The sequence below is a fragment of the Ixodes scapularis genome, unplaced genomic scaffold (genome assembly GCF_016920785.2).
Source record: "Ixodes scapularis isolate PalLabHiFi unplaced genomic scaffold, ASM1692078v2 PGA_scaffold1__304_contigs__length_218370807, whole genome shotgun sequence".
Lineage (NCBI taxonomy): Eukaryota > Metazoa > Arthropoda > Arachnida > Ixodida > Ixodidae > Ixodes > Ixodes scapularis.
The window spans coordinates 36,137,770-36,153,808 of record NW_024609846.1 but is presented as its reverse complement, the minus strand read 5'-3'; the positions used below and the strand labels follow the sequence as shown (position 1 = coordinate 36,153,808).

The window sequence follows — 16,039 nt, the reverse complement described above, 5'->3', positions numbered from 1 at the left end:
AGGGGCGGTTAATGCGTGCAGGAATATGGTAATTGCTGAACAGGCCCTCCGAAGATGGCAGCCAGCACGTTAGATATAAACATTGTCGGTGCTATAACCATATAGCACTAACTTTTCGATGTAGCGTAGTTAGACAATGTCTACTAACACAATGTCAAGTTTCTCAAAAAGAAGCTCGAGATATGATTGGGCAAAGGTGATACGAGGTATAAGGCTCCTGGGTGGCTACCGTATTAACTCACATTATAGGCGCACTGTTTATGCGCAAGGTCTGCGCTTTTACTTTCCCATTGAGTACACAAACAGCCAACTATTGCATTCTATGTAGGGTTGCAGCAAATAATGATGGTAAGAAAACGATTTTCCAAGAAAATGTGATCGATGCACATAGCATTTTTGCTTGAGGAAGTTATCTTTGTCCCATAAGTCGCTGGGCTCCTTTGGATGATTGCAGTACTACTTTGGCTATCCTTGTGCTTCTTGGAAAATGGACGTGCAGACCTTGTTCTTATAGAGCACATCGGTTACTCGAGTAAATACGGCAATTCTCTTCTCTTTCCGACTGCCAAGTGGGATATTGATGCAGTTGTCCTGTTGTTCTGACTGTCTTTAAAATTCCTTCATTCAGTGACTACATCCCCTGCAAGAGTTCTCACTATTTAAAGTTTAACAAACTAATTTTTATTATCTATTTGAGACAATAACCTAATAGGTACATTAAAGGAATTACCTTCATGCACCATTTTTCTCATTGCACTAGCGGACACTTCGTAACATTGCGTCTTCTGGCCAGGCTAGTGCAGTTTCATTTCTTCGTGGGTTTAAAGGTTATTTCCTTAGAACGCTGTCTCTTGCTGTCCTATAACAACTGCTCCTTCTCTTAAAGAAATGTGGGTGTTTTATTGCTCAGTTCAAGTAATTAAGGTACCGTAGAACCCTGTAAGGGAGCCTTACCCCGTGAGATCGCCCATCCCGTTTTTTTTTTTTTTACTAAATATTTAAAACATAAATATTCCAGTGATGTGATTGATAAATATTCCAGTGATGTGATTGCTGTGCCAATTTCGCCAAACTGTGCCAAGGGGCTAACCCTGCTACATCCTGCTACATTTTGCCAAAATATGGGTAATCTGCGCCCAGCCTGCGCCAAAGGACCAGTTTTGGTCGCCTTTCAAAACCGAAACTAAGCTGAGTACCGTAATTGAGCCTGCGTGATCTAGGTGGCGCAAGTGGCCGCCTGACACAAAATACCCTGCATCAATCGTCTATCCGGTCTTGCATGGTTTTTCCCACCGTCTGTTCTTTCGCGCTCTCGACGTCTTGTGAATCTCGTCTCGCGTCTTTTTTTACAATTTTTTCAACGATAGATGCAAGCGTGTGCGGACGCTCCGACGCTAACGTGCTGGGTACCAGCCATGCCGTTCGCTGTTAAACGAAACCACGTTTTTGCGCAACGGGAGGTACTTTGTGAGCTGAAGCACTCGCTCCTGAAAGCAGCGGACATGGAAAAACTATATTTGGTCCCTGCCAGCCAGTCCATACGTCGATACAGATATGGAGCTTCGTAAACTGAAACATAAGGACCGCCGCAAGTCCATCAGCATTCCTGTTCTTGTTCAAAACATATGCTACTACAAAAATTCCTTTTTAACTCAAAGACTGCTGTTTCGAAGTACTGATTACCTAGATTTCTCTTGGTGGGCTTCCTTTCGAGAGAAACCCCGGAACGTGAAAAATCTGTCTCTAAAGAAAGTTGGTGAAGATAAGTGAGCTAAAGGCACAGAAGGCAATGTCTGCACGCTGAAGCCGCACAGCGCGCTTCTTTGTCTCGCGTTCAGTCATTGCACAAAGCACTTAAAAAAAACAACCGCAACTCCACGTGGTGAATGATGTTGATTGGGGCGAAGCTCTGGTGGTGCTTGTCTGCGTAGACGGTGAGCCGCAGCATGCCGAGCCTTTCGTTCGTTTTCATCCATGTCACACTGCGGTCAAATGCTCAGATGCGTATATAACCACGTTCCATACCACACATTCTCTTTCTGACATGGATGAAAACGAACGAAAGGCTCGGCATGCTGCGGCTCACCGTCTACACAGACAAGCACCACCAGAGCTTCGCCCCAATCAACATCATTCACCACGTGGAGTTGCGGTTGTTGTTTTTTTGTTTTGTTTTTGCCCTGCACGAGCAAGAGCACGTGCACCCGACGGCGGGCGGACATACGGACATGGCTAGCCCCTAAGGAGCATCACCCCTAAAACGTTCTGACCATGGCTCATGATGTCCTGCATTGATGCGCTCAGGTTCTTTTTTTCTGTGGGTTTAGCTTGTACCTCGCCTGCCGGCCTTGCAAGCACGCGCCGCTGGACTGTTTTTTGTCGCATGCTGGGCAGTTACATTTTGCATAAATTTTTGGAGACCAGTTGGCGACGGAGCGGAGAGGCATGGTTTCGGTTTCGATGGAACAGCCGTCTCCGCTCGCGCGACGAAGCTCGTGCAGCTGCAAGCCTGCCGAAGTTGCCCTCACGTGCATATGAACATGATTGCATGACAGAGGCATCAGCCGGGACGCTTGCAATTCACTGTTTTACGTTTACTTTTGACGAAAATCTGGCACGTCTGGAATCAGTAAAACGGTGGCAAGTGGTTTTTCGGAATTGCTCGGCAATGCCTACAGCACTCTACACTTGTGGGATGTCTCAATGTCTCTTCGGAGACATTGGAAGTGGACATTCATTACTAGCCTAAGCCAGAGCGAAGCTTGCAGCAGCCTTGCAGAAGGTTTCGTAAAGCAAAAAGCACCCGCCAGTCGTAATGCACCTTTTTCTTGTGCACAATTTCGCATTGCACTGCAGTAGTTATGTGTTTAATCAGTCGGAGACTGCTTCCATTTATTATATTATATAACTAGTCAACCTAATGCTGTGATATTTACTACTATGCTGATCATTTTCAAATAAATTTTAATATGTGAAGTTTGGTTCTTATCTATCTATAGTGGGTACATATGTATGTATCATTTAACTGAAGCATTGCAAATTGTGCCATGTCATTGACATTTCAGTTACATCTTGAAAGACTCCCAGGTGATCGAACTTGACCATAATTTGTTTATTTCGGCGAGCAAAGTGCCTTTCGTTTGTCCAGCACTTAAAACAAATATTTTTTATTTTTTTTTTCTAAGAATATCTGTTTTGAAACCCACTTCTGCTGCTCCGAAACACTGTTTCGGCTGCTCAAAAAGTCATTTCTGCTGCTCCTAAACACTGTTTTGGCTGCTCAAAAAGTCACTTCTGCTGCTCCAAAACACTGTTTTGGCTGCTCCAAAGGCCACTTTTGCTGCTCGAAAACACTGTTTTGGCTGCCCCGAAAGGTGCTCCAAAACTGCTTAGGCCAATCACATCACTGATATTCCAAAATATCACCCACCCCCTATTCCCATCGGAAAATTATGCGATCTCCGACAGGAATCACATCAACTGCACAATCTGCGGTACCGGTACGTCTGACAAGGGAGTTTCTAGCGGGTTCACGAGTTTTTGTCCGTGATCTGCGCATGCGATATTGGTTCATGTGACGTGCAAGTTTATCCCGCATGTTTATTGTACCGTGAAATGCGAGTCTGCTGCGTCCGCAGTCCGCGGTATTTGTTCCCATTACATGTGCGTTTGTAGTGGGTTCCCGCGTTTTTGTCCGCGTTTTTGTCCGCGATCTGCACCCGCGATACCAGTTCCCGTGACATATAAGTTGTCCCGAATGTCTGTTGCACCGTAAAATGCAAATCTGCTGCATCTGTGATCCGCGGCTTTGGTGCCCATAACGTGCGAGTTCGCGGCAGGTTCCCGTGTGACCTTTGTACCGTGTATTGTCGAGACCGGTTATAACGAAGTCGGTTATAACGAAATAGCAGCTACAGCGAAGTGATCACGATTTCCCATTCCCTTTTGCACTTCGTTAACTGAAGTCAGTCATAACGAAGTAGCGGATATAGCGAAGTGATTTCGGATTCCCAATGACTTCATTATAATTGGTCTCGACAGTACCGTATTTGCACGATTCTAACGCACACTTTTTTTTGCCAAAATCGGTGCCCAAAACTACATGCGCGTTACAATCGAAACCAAAAGCCGAAACTGAAGAAAAACGCAATACTCAATATAAGGTGGCTAGCCCCAACGCCATCGTGACAATTTGTTTACATTCGCCATTTTGGCATTCGTATCACACACACATTTCCTCCCGTCTACGGACTCGTGCCCGCCGTTTCAAGATGTACAAAGAAATTCCACTAGGAGGCTTTATTTAAACGAAAGGCTGTCCCGCTGGCGGAGAAAGATAACAACGGAGCAACACTGCGTGGCCTCGCAATTCCACCGACCCGACGAGCTCGCAGAGTGTTGTTTGAAAGACAACCCTCCCAAAGCCGACGGTGGCGCACTTGTACAAGCACACGAAGCGCTGCACTTAAAACGCTTTAGACGAAAGCAGGGGTTATTTTTCGGTGGACAGCGAAGAACCATCGTCGGACCCTGACAAGGGTGACTAGTGCAGGGCATTTCTTTTTATGTTGGCGTTCGTTTCTTAAAATCCGTTTTATGAGGTACGTTGGAATCTTGATTATTTTACCTGTGCGGTAGAATCGTCCACAATTTTTTTTTTTATTTATTTGTTTTGCGGATTTGTTTCCGCAGAGGGGGCAGATATCAAGGCACAATGCCTGACATAGCTCAACATAGGAGCAACAAAAGTTACAATCAAACAAAAAAAAAAAAAATAACCGCTGTAACAAAATAAAACACGCTATGAACAGATAACATAATTGGTGGTGTCATGAATAAACACGAAATGAAGCATTTGCAAAACAGGTCCAACAATTCTTTGAAGACAAAAACATCTGCACACTCTGTTGTTGGGCAAATAACACAATATTCAAAAGATCAAACAGATACTGCTATGCAAATTTGACCTGTAGAAAAAAATTACTCGACGTTACAAAATTACACACAACGTCACAAACACCAAAAATGTTTGAAACTACCAAATGGCTGGTCAAAGTTTGTGTTGATATCTGTCCTATTAAGCATTTTAGTGATCTGAAAATGTGATGCTTGTCGACCATAGTTTGTTCTTACGTATGGTGTTTTTCGAATTGGGTTCCGTAATAAGTATGGATTAGAACTGGTAATGGGCGTCGAGTGGAGCCTATTTCTATGTATCAATTGCAACAGTTTGAAATAATAAATTTGATTTGCTTTAAGAATATTATACTTGATAAAGAGTGGCTGCGTTCTTGAAATCCTTATGTCGTCTCTATAATTTTCGCATATCCTTAGTATCTTTTTTTGTAAAATGATTAGTTTATTGTAGTTTGTAGCTGTTGTTGTACCTCACATCATGATGCCGTAACTGATCCTAAAATAAGGAGTAATATAAAGTTAGTTTAGCCAGGCAGGAATTAGATTTTGAATTTTATAAATAATGCCAGTAACTCGGGACGAGTTGGCTTTTAGTTTGCTGACGTGCATATTCCAAGAAAGTTCCTCAGTAAACCAAACACCTAGAAATTTTTGTTCAACCACCTGCTCAAGTACCATGCCTTCAAATTTGATGTTTATAATGCTGTCATCTCGGTTCCCTGTTGGCTTAAAAATCAGATACTTAGTTTTATTGGTATTGAGGTTTAAACTATATATATTTGTAACCATTTGGATAGTTTTGTAAGATATTGATTGGCTACTTTTTCTACACTCTTTTTTGTTAAACCTGGAAAAAACACATTTGTGTCATCTGCATACATTGTCGTCTCGGGGCAACCTGCTATATCTGTTATATCATTTATATACACTAGAAATAGCGTCGGCCCTAAAATAGAGCCCTGAGGAACACTGTAACATATTTTCATTTTACTAGATATCATATGATTTACGCACACGTATTGGTACCGGTTCGTGAGATATGTTTTAATTTTAATGCCACTCCACATACTTCGTACATTTGAAGTTTTTTAAGTAAGATACCGTGTTGTACGGTGTCGAAAGCTTTCTTTAGGTCTAAAAATAAACCTAGAGTGACAAGTTTTCTCTCAATATTCTCAACTATTTTATCTTTTATTTCAATCAGGACTGATTTGGCAAACTTGTTTTTCTGGAATCCATACTGAAATTTAGAAAATAATTTGAAATTTTTGAAAAAAAAATTATTTTGCCTCTTATTGATAAGGCGTTCAAATATCTTTGAAAACACTGAGAGAACAGATATCGGCCTGTAATTATTAACTTCAGTTTCTCCTCCGCCCTTATACACAGGGATTACTTTTGCAACTTTTAGCTCATCAGGGAACTCACCAGTCTCTAGCATCTTATTTAGTATTATATTCGATAATACTGGACTTATTATGCAAGCGGTGCATTTAATTGGTAAAGCTTTAATGCCATCCTCACCTGCAGCCACAGTGTTATCGAAACTTTTTATTATTTTGTAAATTTGTTCATAAGTCGTTGGAGCAAGCATAATCGAATTTTGTTTATTTTTTGATCTTACACAGTCATCATTAGTTGTACTTTTAGCCGTGCACGTGCCAATATTGATAAAATGCTAATTCGTTGCGTCTGCGAGCTCTTTTCCTGCCACATTTACATTATCGATTATCAGTTCTGTGACACTACAGCGTTTTTGCTTTTTGTTTGTTAGATCGTTTACTGTATTCCAAACTTTTCGATGGTCATTGTGAATATGCTGAAATTAATTTTTATAATACTCACATTTTGCTTGTTTTAAGTCAGAGTTCAACTTGTTTCTAAATTTTTTAAACTCGGACAGTAAACTTAGAGTAAACTTAGATTGCGATGATGTATGAAAGCATGGTACTTGCAGTCTTTTATTTTTATTCTTTTATATAAATCATTTGTTATCCACGGTTTCCTAATTTTTTTAGGCTTGGTTTTAGTTTCACATAGAGGAAATGCTATATAATAACAGCGTTTGAATTTAGACAGGAAGTCATTATAGGATTTCGTCGGATCATGTTCATTATAAACGTCTTCCCAGTTTTGTTGATCTATTACAGGGGTGGCCAAGCTGCGGCTCCCGAGCCGCATGCGGCTCGTCGCTTGTTAAATTGCGGCTCGCGGCTCGCGGCTCCCTTCCTTATCTCTCTCCCTTTCCCGCCTCCCTGCGGGTCACATGAGCCCTTCCCCAAAAAGAGAATAGGGATGCAGATTAAATCGAAAGACAGGTTGCGGTTTGGTAGTGTTGTGCTATACTGCTACCTTATGCACAGTTGGGCTGCTTTTGATTCGGATAGATTGAAGCTAGTTCAAGTTTCGTTTATTGCTCTGGACAAAAGTTTGCCCCCCCCCCCCCCCGCGGCTCTTGGAAGCTTTGTGGTTTTGTTTGCAGCTCTTAGGCCGGATCAGCCTGGCCACCCCTGATCTATTACTAAGTAACCAAAAATTGTTAGCATTTCTTTGCCTATTTTACGGTGACGTTTTTCTTTATTTAGATTACTTTTTGCGGTTGAAAGAATTGCAATGCAGAAGATAGGTAAATGGTTGCTTATGTCGTGCAAGATAACGCCAGCTGAGATCTGGTTACATTCCATGTTTGTTAGACAAGCGTCAAGTGATGTCGCAGTGGCTGAGGTAACCCTAGTAAGCAACGTTATGGCGTTGTTGCAGGCGTATTGTTGAATAAGATCACTGAATTCTCTTGCATGTCCGTCATCCAAAGCAGAGTCTATATTCATATCGCCAAGAGTCATAAATGATAGGTTAGGCCCCAGAGCACAAAATATGTTTTCAATGAATGACGTAAATGCATGCACGTTGCCGTTAGGTGGCCTCTACACAGCTGCGACTACAGTATGTGGGAACTTAACAATCAAACATTCTACATCATCATTTATTGTTGTTAAATCATCTATAATCTGATATTTTAGGTTTTTACATAAATGGCTATACTGCCCCCCCCCCCCCCCCTTTTTGTTAACTCTGCACACATTTTCACATCTATAACCATGCAGAAGTGGCCGCAAGTCCTTGTTTTTTAATATCTGAAAGCTATATCTGTTTGTGTGTTAGAATCATGCAAACACGGTAAAGCGAATCAACTGCGTCCGCAACCCCTTTTACCATGACACAGGATGTCGTAGCAAATTCTCGCATGTTTATAGCATCATAAAATACAAATTTGGCGTGTCCTCAATCAGTTTCTGTTTCTCTGGTTTGTAGCGGATAGCCCAGGGCTTTACCGCCCTTTTTATAACTTTTTGCTGTCACATCTCCAAAGATAGCCCACCCCATGTTTTTCTCAATTTATCTCTTCAGTTTGGGTGGGCGTCGTTACGGGGTGTCCTTACGGGATTTTACGGTAGGTATGTAATACTCATGAATGTCGGTCTACTTGCCATATACAGTGTGGACCGCATATAACGTATGTCCCGGGAGTCGCGAAAATCTGCACTATAAGCGGTACTGCGTTATAACCAAAACATCAATTTTTCAGGCCGAAATACATGCCAAGAAACAACTTACCTTTGTAAAAGAATTTATTTTATGTTAGGTGAAAAATAAAGCTTAGTTTGAGGAAAGTCTTTATTTCACCAGACTAGTACAGTTCTGTCTCAAGTGTGTCACACATTTTGAAAGAAATGAGCGGCTTTTGCCTGGCGCAGCCTTTTAACGGCGTCGCGGGTTGCGGACGGTTGTTGCGAGCGTTCAGAATTGCTAACCCTAATCACTTTTCTCCGGAGATGAAAACGCGTGAAAATTCGCATCCTTCGTACGGTACGCGCCAGTAATACCTTGAACTTGAGCACACGCATGAAATGCGCCAAATAAGAAATCTGGGCGATGTTCGAGAACACAAATGCTTAGAAATCACCACTGTAGTCAAAGTAAACAAATACAACGACACGGGCGTTTCTGCCGTCTTGATAGCGCCGCCACGACATCGCCGCACGAGTAGGTGGATCTTCCCTTCTAGTACGTGCTGGGTTATCATAGCGACACACAACGAAAATTCACAGTCAAGGATAGCGCTTTTACGCGGAACGATGAGATGAACGCCGTCTACGACGACGATCACAACCGACGCCATGTTTGCGGATAGAAGCAGCCGGCCCGCGACCGGCATGCAACGCGCGTGAACACTTCTCCTCGACCTGTGATTGGTCTGTCGTTGTGGTTGTTTTTCAACGCAGCGGAGGGACGCACGCACGTGAACGACACGTGCGTGCGTCCCTCCGTCGCTATGGCAACTGAAGCCTCTCTCTTCGCTTCTTCGAGCAATCTCCTTGCCCCGTGAGTGCCGTTTGCGCTCGCGCCGGCAGCGCCGTTATCTTGTGTCGCACAGGGAAGCGTGCTCGCTGCTCCGGTCGTCGGCGCGGTCGGCGGGCTGTGCCAGAAACCGCACTATAACCGGTATTTCCCTTCGCGCGCCTGCATTTTAAGCGGTATGTAATTACATGGAGTTCTATGGGAGGCTAACCGGTGGTTTAAAAAAACCGCGTTATACCCGGTCCTGCACTATAAGCGGTTACGTTGTAAGTGGTCTATACTGTAATCTGCCATTTTCGAAAGAACTGGCACCGCCTGTTCGAAAACTGAGTTTGAGGATTCCTTGGCTGAAACGATGAGTGCCATCAGGAGGGAGAAGGGAAAAAGCATCTTTGAAGGAGTTTGGGAGAGAAAGCTAAAACATAATAGACAGAAAAGTACTTTGGTTGGAGCTCTATCTAGATCACTGGATCTCACAAGAGCCGCAGGATCTAGTAGACTTCATTTCAACTTGCTACGAACCACGAATGACGCAATGAGTCATCAAGTCAATCCAGCGCCATGCGAGTGTTGCATGACCTTGGCGAGGGGTACACGCACGGGGCCTGGTAGTCACATGATTCACTCACTGCGTTCAACTGGCTTGGATGGCTCGTAGCGTCCGCCGTGGTAGATCATAAGGAGATACAGTGTATAGCTCTTTTTCTCAAGGGAGTGCCTGCACTTGCTTGAGCACATGGTTTCCATACCAAAATCTCCTGAATTGCTCAAGGGAGTGCCTGCACTTGCTTGAGCACATGGTTCCCATACCAAAACCTCCTGAACTGTCGGTTTTGGAAAGCAGTAGATTTTTGGTTCTTCAGTTAGCCCTTGTGTTCAAGCCGCTGTTTCGACCCTTCCAGGTTCCTTCCCGAGAACAAGGGCAACCTGAAGCCGCTCACGTTCCTCGCCTTTGGCGCTGGTCCACGCAACTGTGTGGGCATGCGCCTGGGCATTCTGCAGGTCAAGGTGGCTCTCGCCTGCATACTGGAGCACGTGAGGTTTGAAACGTGCAAGGAGACAATGGCACGTTCCTTTCACTACCTCCTCGTTGAAACCTCCGCTGTTTCTGGCAGCTCAAAGTCTTTAAGCTTTTGAAAACCCCATGTACCGTGAAATACCGAGCGTGTGTTTATGTCGCGATATATGCCAAACCCCTAATTTAGAAACATTTGAAATGTAAGCGAAGGACATGTCGAATTCCCATCCCAGCAAAGTTGTGAGCCTACCGTGCTAACAAAATGTTCCTCCACGCCAGACCTTTTTCCGAGAAGTTAGTGCAAGGCAGTGAAGCTTTGCGTGCATGCACGGGTGCGAAGTGGTGAAGTTTGATTCGACAAGGCTGATGTGAAGGGGGCTTGGTGGAAGTGGCGCAACTGCTTTTAAAATTCGAGATTTGCTCAGACCCCCATACTGCTTCTATACCGTTCTGTCGTATTAAAGGGTCCCTGAAAAGAAAAAAAAGTTTTTTTTTAAACAGTCTGGTTGGGACACGCGTGTCAAAAAATGAATTTTACGTGAAAAAAAAATTTTTTTTAGAGCAATATTGACGGAGAGAGATTTATTTGAAATTTTGCGCGCAAATTCCAGGTCATTCAGCTCGGCTTCTCATTGGTAACCATGGTCATTCAAATCGGCTTCTCATTGGCCAATAGAATGAGTGACAGCTTAGATGTTGGTTATAAAATCTTCGTGATCTCTTGCGATCGCCTTTTGAATTACATATTTTTAGGTTTAAGAAACAATCCATCGAATGATTGTCGCAATTGCTTGCAAATGTTTTACAAAATCGTAACTTCCGTTCGGATACTACAACAAAACAACAAACAAACGCTTCGCCATTTTGTTTTCTGTCATGGTCGCCGTCGTTGTAACGCGTCTCGCGTACCTCGGGTGGTTTTATAGTTTTATCGAGTTTATATGTGAAAACCTTCTGAAGAGGGCTTGTTGCTTGTGTTAGTTAGTCATCGTAAGTACTTACGAAGTGGCGCGGTGTGACAGGTTTTTGTTTTCCTGCTCTTCTTTGCGTGATTCGTGTGTCCCGTTTACCCCACCTTTTGTATGTTTTCTGGCGAGCGCCAGTGCCAATATTTTTTTTTTAGATATCGGTTCCCGTAAAGAGTTTAGTGAAGGCACGCGGCACCGCACTCAACGTTTAATAAAAAAATTAGTCACCACTGCGTGTCCTCGCGGCGGCTTGAAGGGTCGTGCGGCTCGGACGAACTTGTCGAGGCACCCGCTTCGCCACCTTCCGCAGCGAAGTGGGTGCCTCCTCGCGTGCGGTTGTCTCGCGGCGATCGGAGCGGACGCCTTCCGGCTGGCGAGGCGTGTCCTCGTACGGGCGAAGGCCCAGCTGCTGGCAGCATTGAAGGGTTGAAGCAACCGACGCTTCAGGTCGGGGTCCATCGCGACGAGTATGTACTGTGTGACCACGGTACGTGCACGATACGACGAGGTACGTCGTGCGACCGGCAGACACAGGGGCTGTGTTCCAAATCTCCAAATGGATCTGAGTTATTCCGTCGGATCGTATCACGTGACAGCACAGATTGAAAAACGCTGTACGCAGGTAAGTTTTAGAACGCCAAGGGTACAAAACTCTTACCCTGGGGTAAGATCGAGTAAATTTTGGAACACGGCCAGGAAGTAGCAATGGCTCTCGTGCGGGGCGCAGCCAAGCCGGGAAAGTAGCCAAGCTGATCCACTACGAAGAGGCGGGGTGTACCTCTTTTCCACCATTTCCACGCGCCCGAAATGCCGAGAGAGAAAAAGGTGGAAAGGAGGTGACTGCCGACTAAATTGCGTCTGGCGTGGTCAGTATTGCTCTAAAAAATTTTTTTTTTCGCGTAAAATTTATTTTTTGACGCGCGTGTCCCAACCAGACTGTTTTTAAAAAAACTTTTTTTTTCTTTTCAGGGACCCTTTAAACAAAGGCCTACTCTCTCATGTGCCCCTTTTTGCTTTTTTGCTCTCGGACCTAACGGGCACCTATCCCCATTTTTTTCGTGGTTATCTTCAACTTTTGAGTGGGTGCTTGCTCGGTATTTTACGGTAGTTTGCTTCCCAGTAGGTACTGTTTTGTCTTTTTAAAATTGTGAATATTTTAAGCAACTTTCCTTGTCCTGTAGCGAAATTTGTAGTGAAGCAAAAGATTTTTTGGTTTTTGTTTTTTTTTCAAATGCAGCTTTACCCATATGTGAAGTATGCTGCTTTATTCCTGTTGCAGATCCCACTGAAGTTCAAGCCGAGGAACCTTCTTCCTCAAATGGATGGGCCCCTGATGCTTCGAGTGTTGCTGCGGCGTGATGATGAGTAGCGGTGCCGTCGACAACTAGAAAGCTGAAGTGCAGCAGAGCCTGGAAGGTTCTATAAAAAGAGGAAAGCTCCGAAAGCATTGTAACGCAGTCAACCACTTGCTAGGAGACTAACTCTAGTTGCTTGAAATCTGTTAATGCATACATATGTGTTTTCCACGTTCCTCATAGGGTATCCTACTCAGGGAGTTTTCCATCGAACTGCATGTCTTGATTTAACCAAATAAGAAGGGGAGAGAAGGGAAAAAAACATTGGTAGTACTTTGCTTTCTTTTGCACTCAGTGGTACACTCTTGATTAGCCCATTTCATGCTGTGTGTCTTTTGACTGATATATATAGAAAATTGCTGATAGTACTGATCTATACAGTAGAATCTCGAGGGATTGCGGAAAATATTCGTATTATCCGAAATTCATACGTGCAAAAAAACGAGTCTTTTTTTTTTTTTGACGTCACCCAGGAGGCACTTTTGGAACATGTTGAAACGTGCGCACGTGTCTTCGCTGGCGTTGATCGAGCTCACTATGGGTCCACATCACGTAAGCGAATTATGTTTTAGTGAACAGTGGTCATTTCATCGAATCGACACTTTATCGAATAACTGGGGCATGTGTTAACCCTCCCCCCTGACTGCGTTCATCACGCCGCTTGGCGGCGACAGTCTGTGGCGGCTCATTGCAAAATTGTTAGCCCACCTGGCCCACCCGTAAACGCAACTTCGAGGCGGCCGACCATTTGCATAAGTGTCTTTCGATAAAAAGTTGGAGTTTGTTAAAACGTCGTTCGACCATCTGAGTGCCACCCACCTCACTATGCGCCGCAGCACGTCGAGTGCATGCAGTGTTTCAGCAGTCGTCGGCGGTTGCTCGTCGTTAGTTACTTCACCGTCGTCATCTCTGCTACTTGACTCTCCTTGCGGTGCTGTCACTTTGTAAATAATTTCCTCGACAGTCCTTAATCTGCAAGTCGCGAGGTTGTCAGTCGCAGGAATGAAATCGAAGGCCGATTCTTCAGCACAAAGTAGGCCCCAGTCCTCAATTCTCAAGTTTTCTTCTGGCTCCACTGTATAATTTACGAATCCACACATGCGAAAGCAGTTTGATCAGTGTTGACCACATGATCAACGCTAATTACGAATGTTATTTCTCATTTTTATTCGAGTGATTGAGAGTTACTAAAACCCGTTTATCACTTCACAATAAAAAAAAAATGCCCTGGAGTAGGTGAATGCGAATTACTCCAGCAAGTCGAATTTGAATCACGTGACAACACAGATAGTGCAGCCGCGCTGGACGTGGGTATGTTTTCGAATTTCTGAACTCACCTACAGTTATTGTGATTGCACGGCACATGTGTAGAAAGAACGGCGAAAAAATTGACACGAAAACACCTTCTACGGTTGTAGGAGCTGAGTGATGCCACCCTAAGGGATGTGTAAACATTGTGGATCATGGTTCGTATGATCCACCGTGGCCGAGAAAGCATTCATACTATCTTGAAACATAACATGTACATGTACAGCCGCCCCCAAGCCCCCCCCTTTAGGGCAACTTTGTTTTTTACGGAAAAAATGACATACACCAACGTTTTTTAGGAAGGACTGTTTATTTTTTGCTGAAATGGCAAATATTAGGTCCACAAAATAGGTCTGGTGAACACTTTGCCCATGATGTCAAATCTCTCTGCAGATTCCCCCTCGCCTTTCCAGCCAAATGCCCCCCCCCCCCCCAAGCTTGACCTATAAATCTGCCCCTGTCTATTTTAACTTTGGTAAAAATAAGAAAGGAAAGCTTGCATTTGGAAACAACAGAAGGAAGCCAGCACTCAAACCGACACAGATGCACATGGTGACCATTGTGTCGCGCACCACCGTGCAGGAGACCAAAAACATTCTCGTGTCACAGGAATGTGTACAACATTGTATACAGTTATGGCTACGGGCTTGTAAGCCTTTAGCTCTACACTGACAAATGGCTGATTACATTTTTGTTTTCTTACAGCAAACAGTGTTTCCCCCCATCCTTTAATTTACCAGTGGCTCTTTTCTGGGATCTATTTAACTTGATGGGGACCTCGTTTGCAAGTACATGAACGCTAAAAGCTCTTGTAGTACAATCCTATGCTAGACTTGCAACCTTGTAGTAATGACTATCGGCAGGGCAAGCTTTTTTTTTTGATTAAAGTGAAAGTTGTATGCATATTTTGGCGACCTAATAGATATTAGGAGAATCAAAATCAATAACTTCTTGTTCCCTGTATCTAGGCCACAGTTTAAAAGATGTTTTATTCAAAATGCCAAAGTTAAACACACTGCACTCTTGCTCATATCTTGCTTTCTGGTTTTGTTTGCTTTAAAAGCCAGATTTTGTGACTCTTGATCTAGGCATTGAAAGAGCACAGTCTATTCTGACTGTTTTATGCAATTATTTGTTGTCTTTCCCATGCCAAAAAAAGTGCCAGGTAGACAAATCTTAGATTTGCCTCGAGAATTGTTAGCAACATTTTTTTTTATGGGAGCATGCAGTATTTGTGTCTGCCCATTTCGTTTTTGTGTTGCAATTTTATATGAGCTTGTTATTGATATGGATGCCGGGATCAGGAAGGTTTTAAGTTGCTCTTAATTGTGCCCCTTTACAGCATAAATTGTAAATTGCCTGAAGATGCATTTAAAACTAATGCCACATAATTACTTTGAAGAATTACTAGTCTCTCAAATTTATCTGTGTTAGATGATATTGAGAGGGACCAGGTTGCAAAGAGTCATTCACATGTGCACTGCTCTACCTACTGCCACAGCAAATATGCGTTCAGCTTGGTTAGTGATTTGTGATTTTGTGCATAAAGGAATATAGGAGGGACATGTAGCAGTAGGCCGGGATTGCATTTATTTCATGTTGTTGCTGAGATGTCCAGTAATAAAGTAATATGTGAATGTTCTCCAAGTTTCACATTTTTTATCTATACAAATAATGAGTGGCCCTATACCTGTATCTAAAGTGAATAGCAAGTTTTCTATACTTGAATTTATGTCACGCAATCATTTTTGGTATTTACTGACTTCCGAATGTTTGAGAGCGCTCTAATAGCGAAATAACTGACAAATAAAAACATTTAGAGTATGCGCTTTTGCACCTTCGCAAAGCAATTTACAATGGAATTGACTGTAAATACACAAAACGCTTGTATAAGTTTTTGTTTTTTTTCGGTGCCACCTTGCAAAAAAAAGAAAAAAAGGGTTTTGAGGATTGCCATGATAAAACAATGTGTGGACTAGGAAGGAGAGGGAGCAAGCATCCTAGAACAAACTTTTAGGTTTAAATATAAGCCATTGTTGAAAATAAATTAAACTAGTCAAGTACCAGGGAAGAAGAGAGCAGCAGGATGGCAAGCATGCAGATGAGATCGGGGC

At 43.4% G+C, this 16,039-nt stretch overlaps 2 protein-coding genes across 2 annotated transcripts in view; one reads left to right on the top strand and one right to left on the bottom strand.

The window, feature by feature from the left end:
* LOC120844648 (cytochrome P450 3A41) overlaps window positions 1-13,840 on the top strand; it is a 52,993-nt gene extending 39,153 nt beyond the window's left edge. The window contains exons 13-14 of the mRNA XM_040216518.3: window positions 10,179-10,341; window positions 12,542-13,840. Of these exons, the coding sequence (XP_040072452.1) occupies window positions 10,179-10,341; window positions 12,542-12,631 (253 nt within the window). The 3' untranslated portion in view covers window positions 12,632-13,840. The remainder of the gene's footprint in view (window positions 1-10,178; window positions 10,342-12,541) is intronic.
* Window positions 13,043-13,717, bottom strand: LOC120844656. Its single transcript, XM_040216532.3, has 2 exons — window positions 13,289-13,717; window positions 13,043-13,162 (listed from the first exon to the last, which is right to left on the bottom strand). The coding sequence occupies exons 1-2, from the start codon at window positions 13,715-13,717 to the stop codon at window positions 13,043-13,045; spliced, it is 549 nt and encodes a 182-aa protein (XP_040072466.1).
* Window positions 13,841-16,039: the final 2,199 nt, after the last annotated feature.

Bases quoted from the DNA above. Each gene is read 5' to 3' on its own strand.
- LOC120844656 (XM_040216532.3), bottom strand. From the start codon at position 13,717: ATGTGTGGATTCGTAAATTATACAGTGGAGCCAGAAGAAAACTTGAGA. The intron at 13,163-13,288 runs TCGCCGCCAAGC...CTTACGTGATGT, and splicing joins CAATGAGCCGCCACAGACTG to GGACCCATAGTGAGCTCGAT.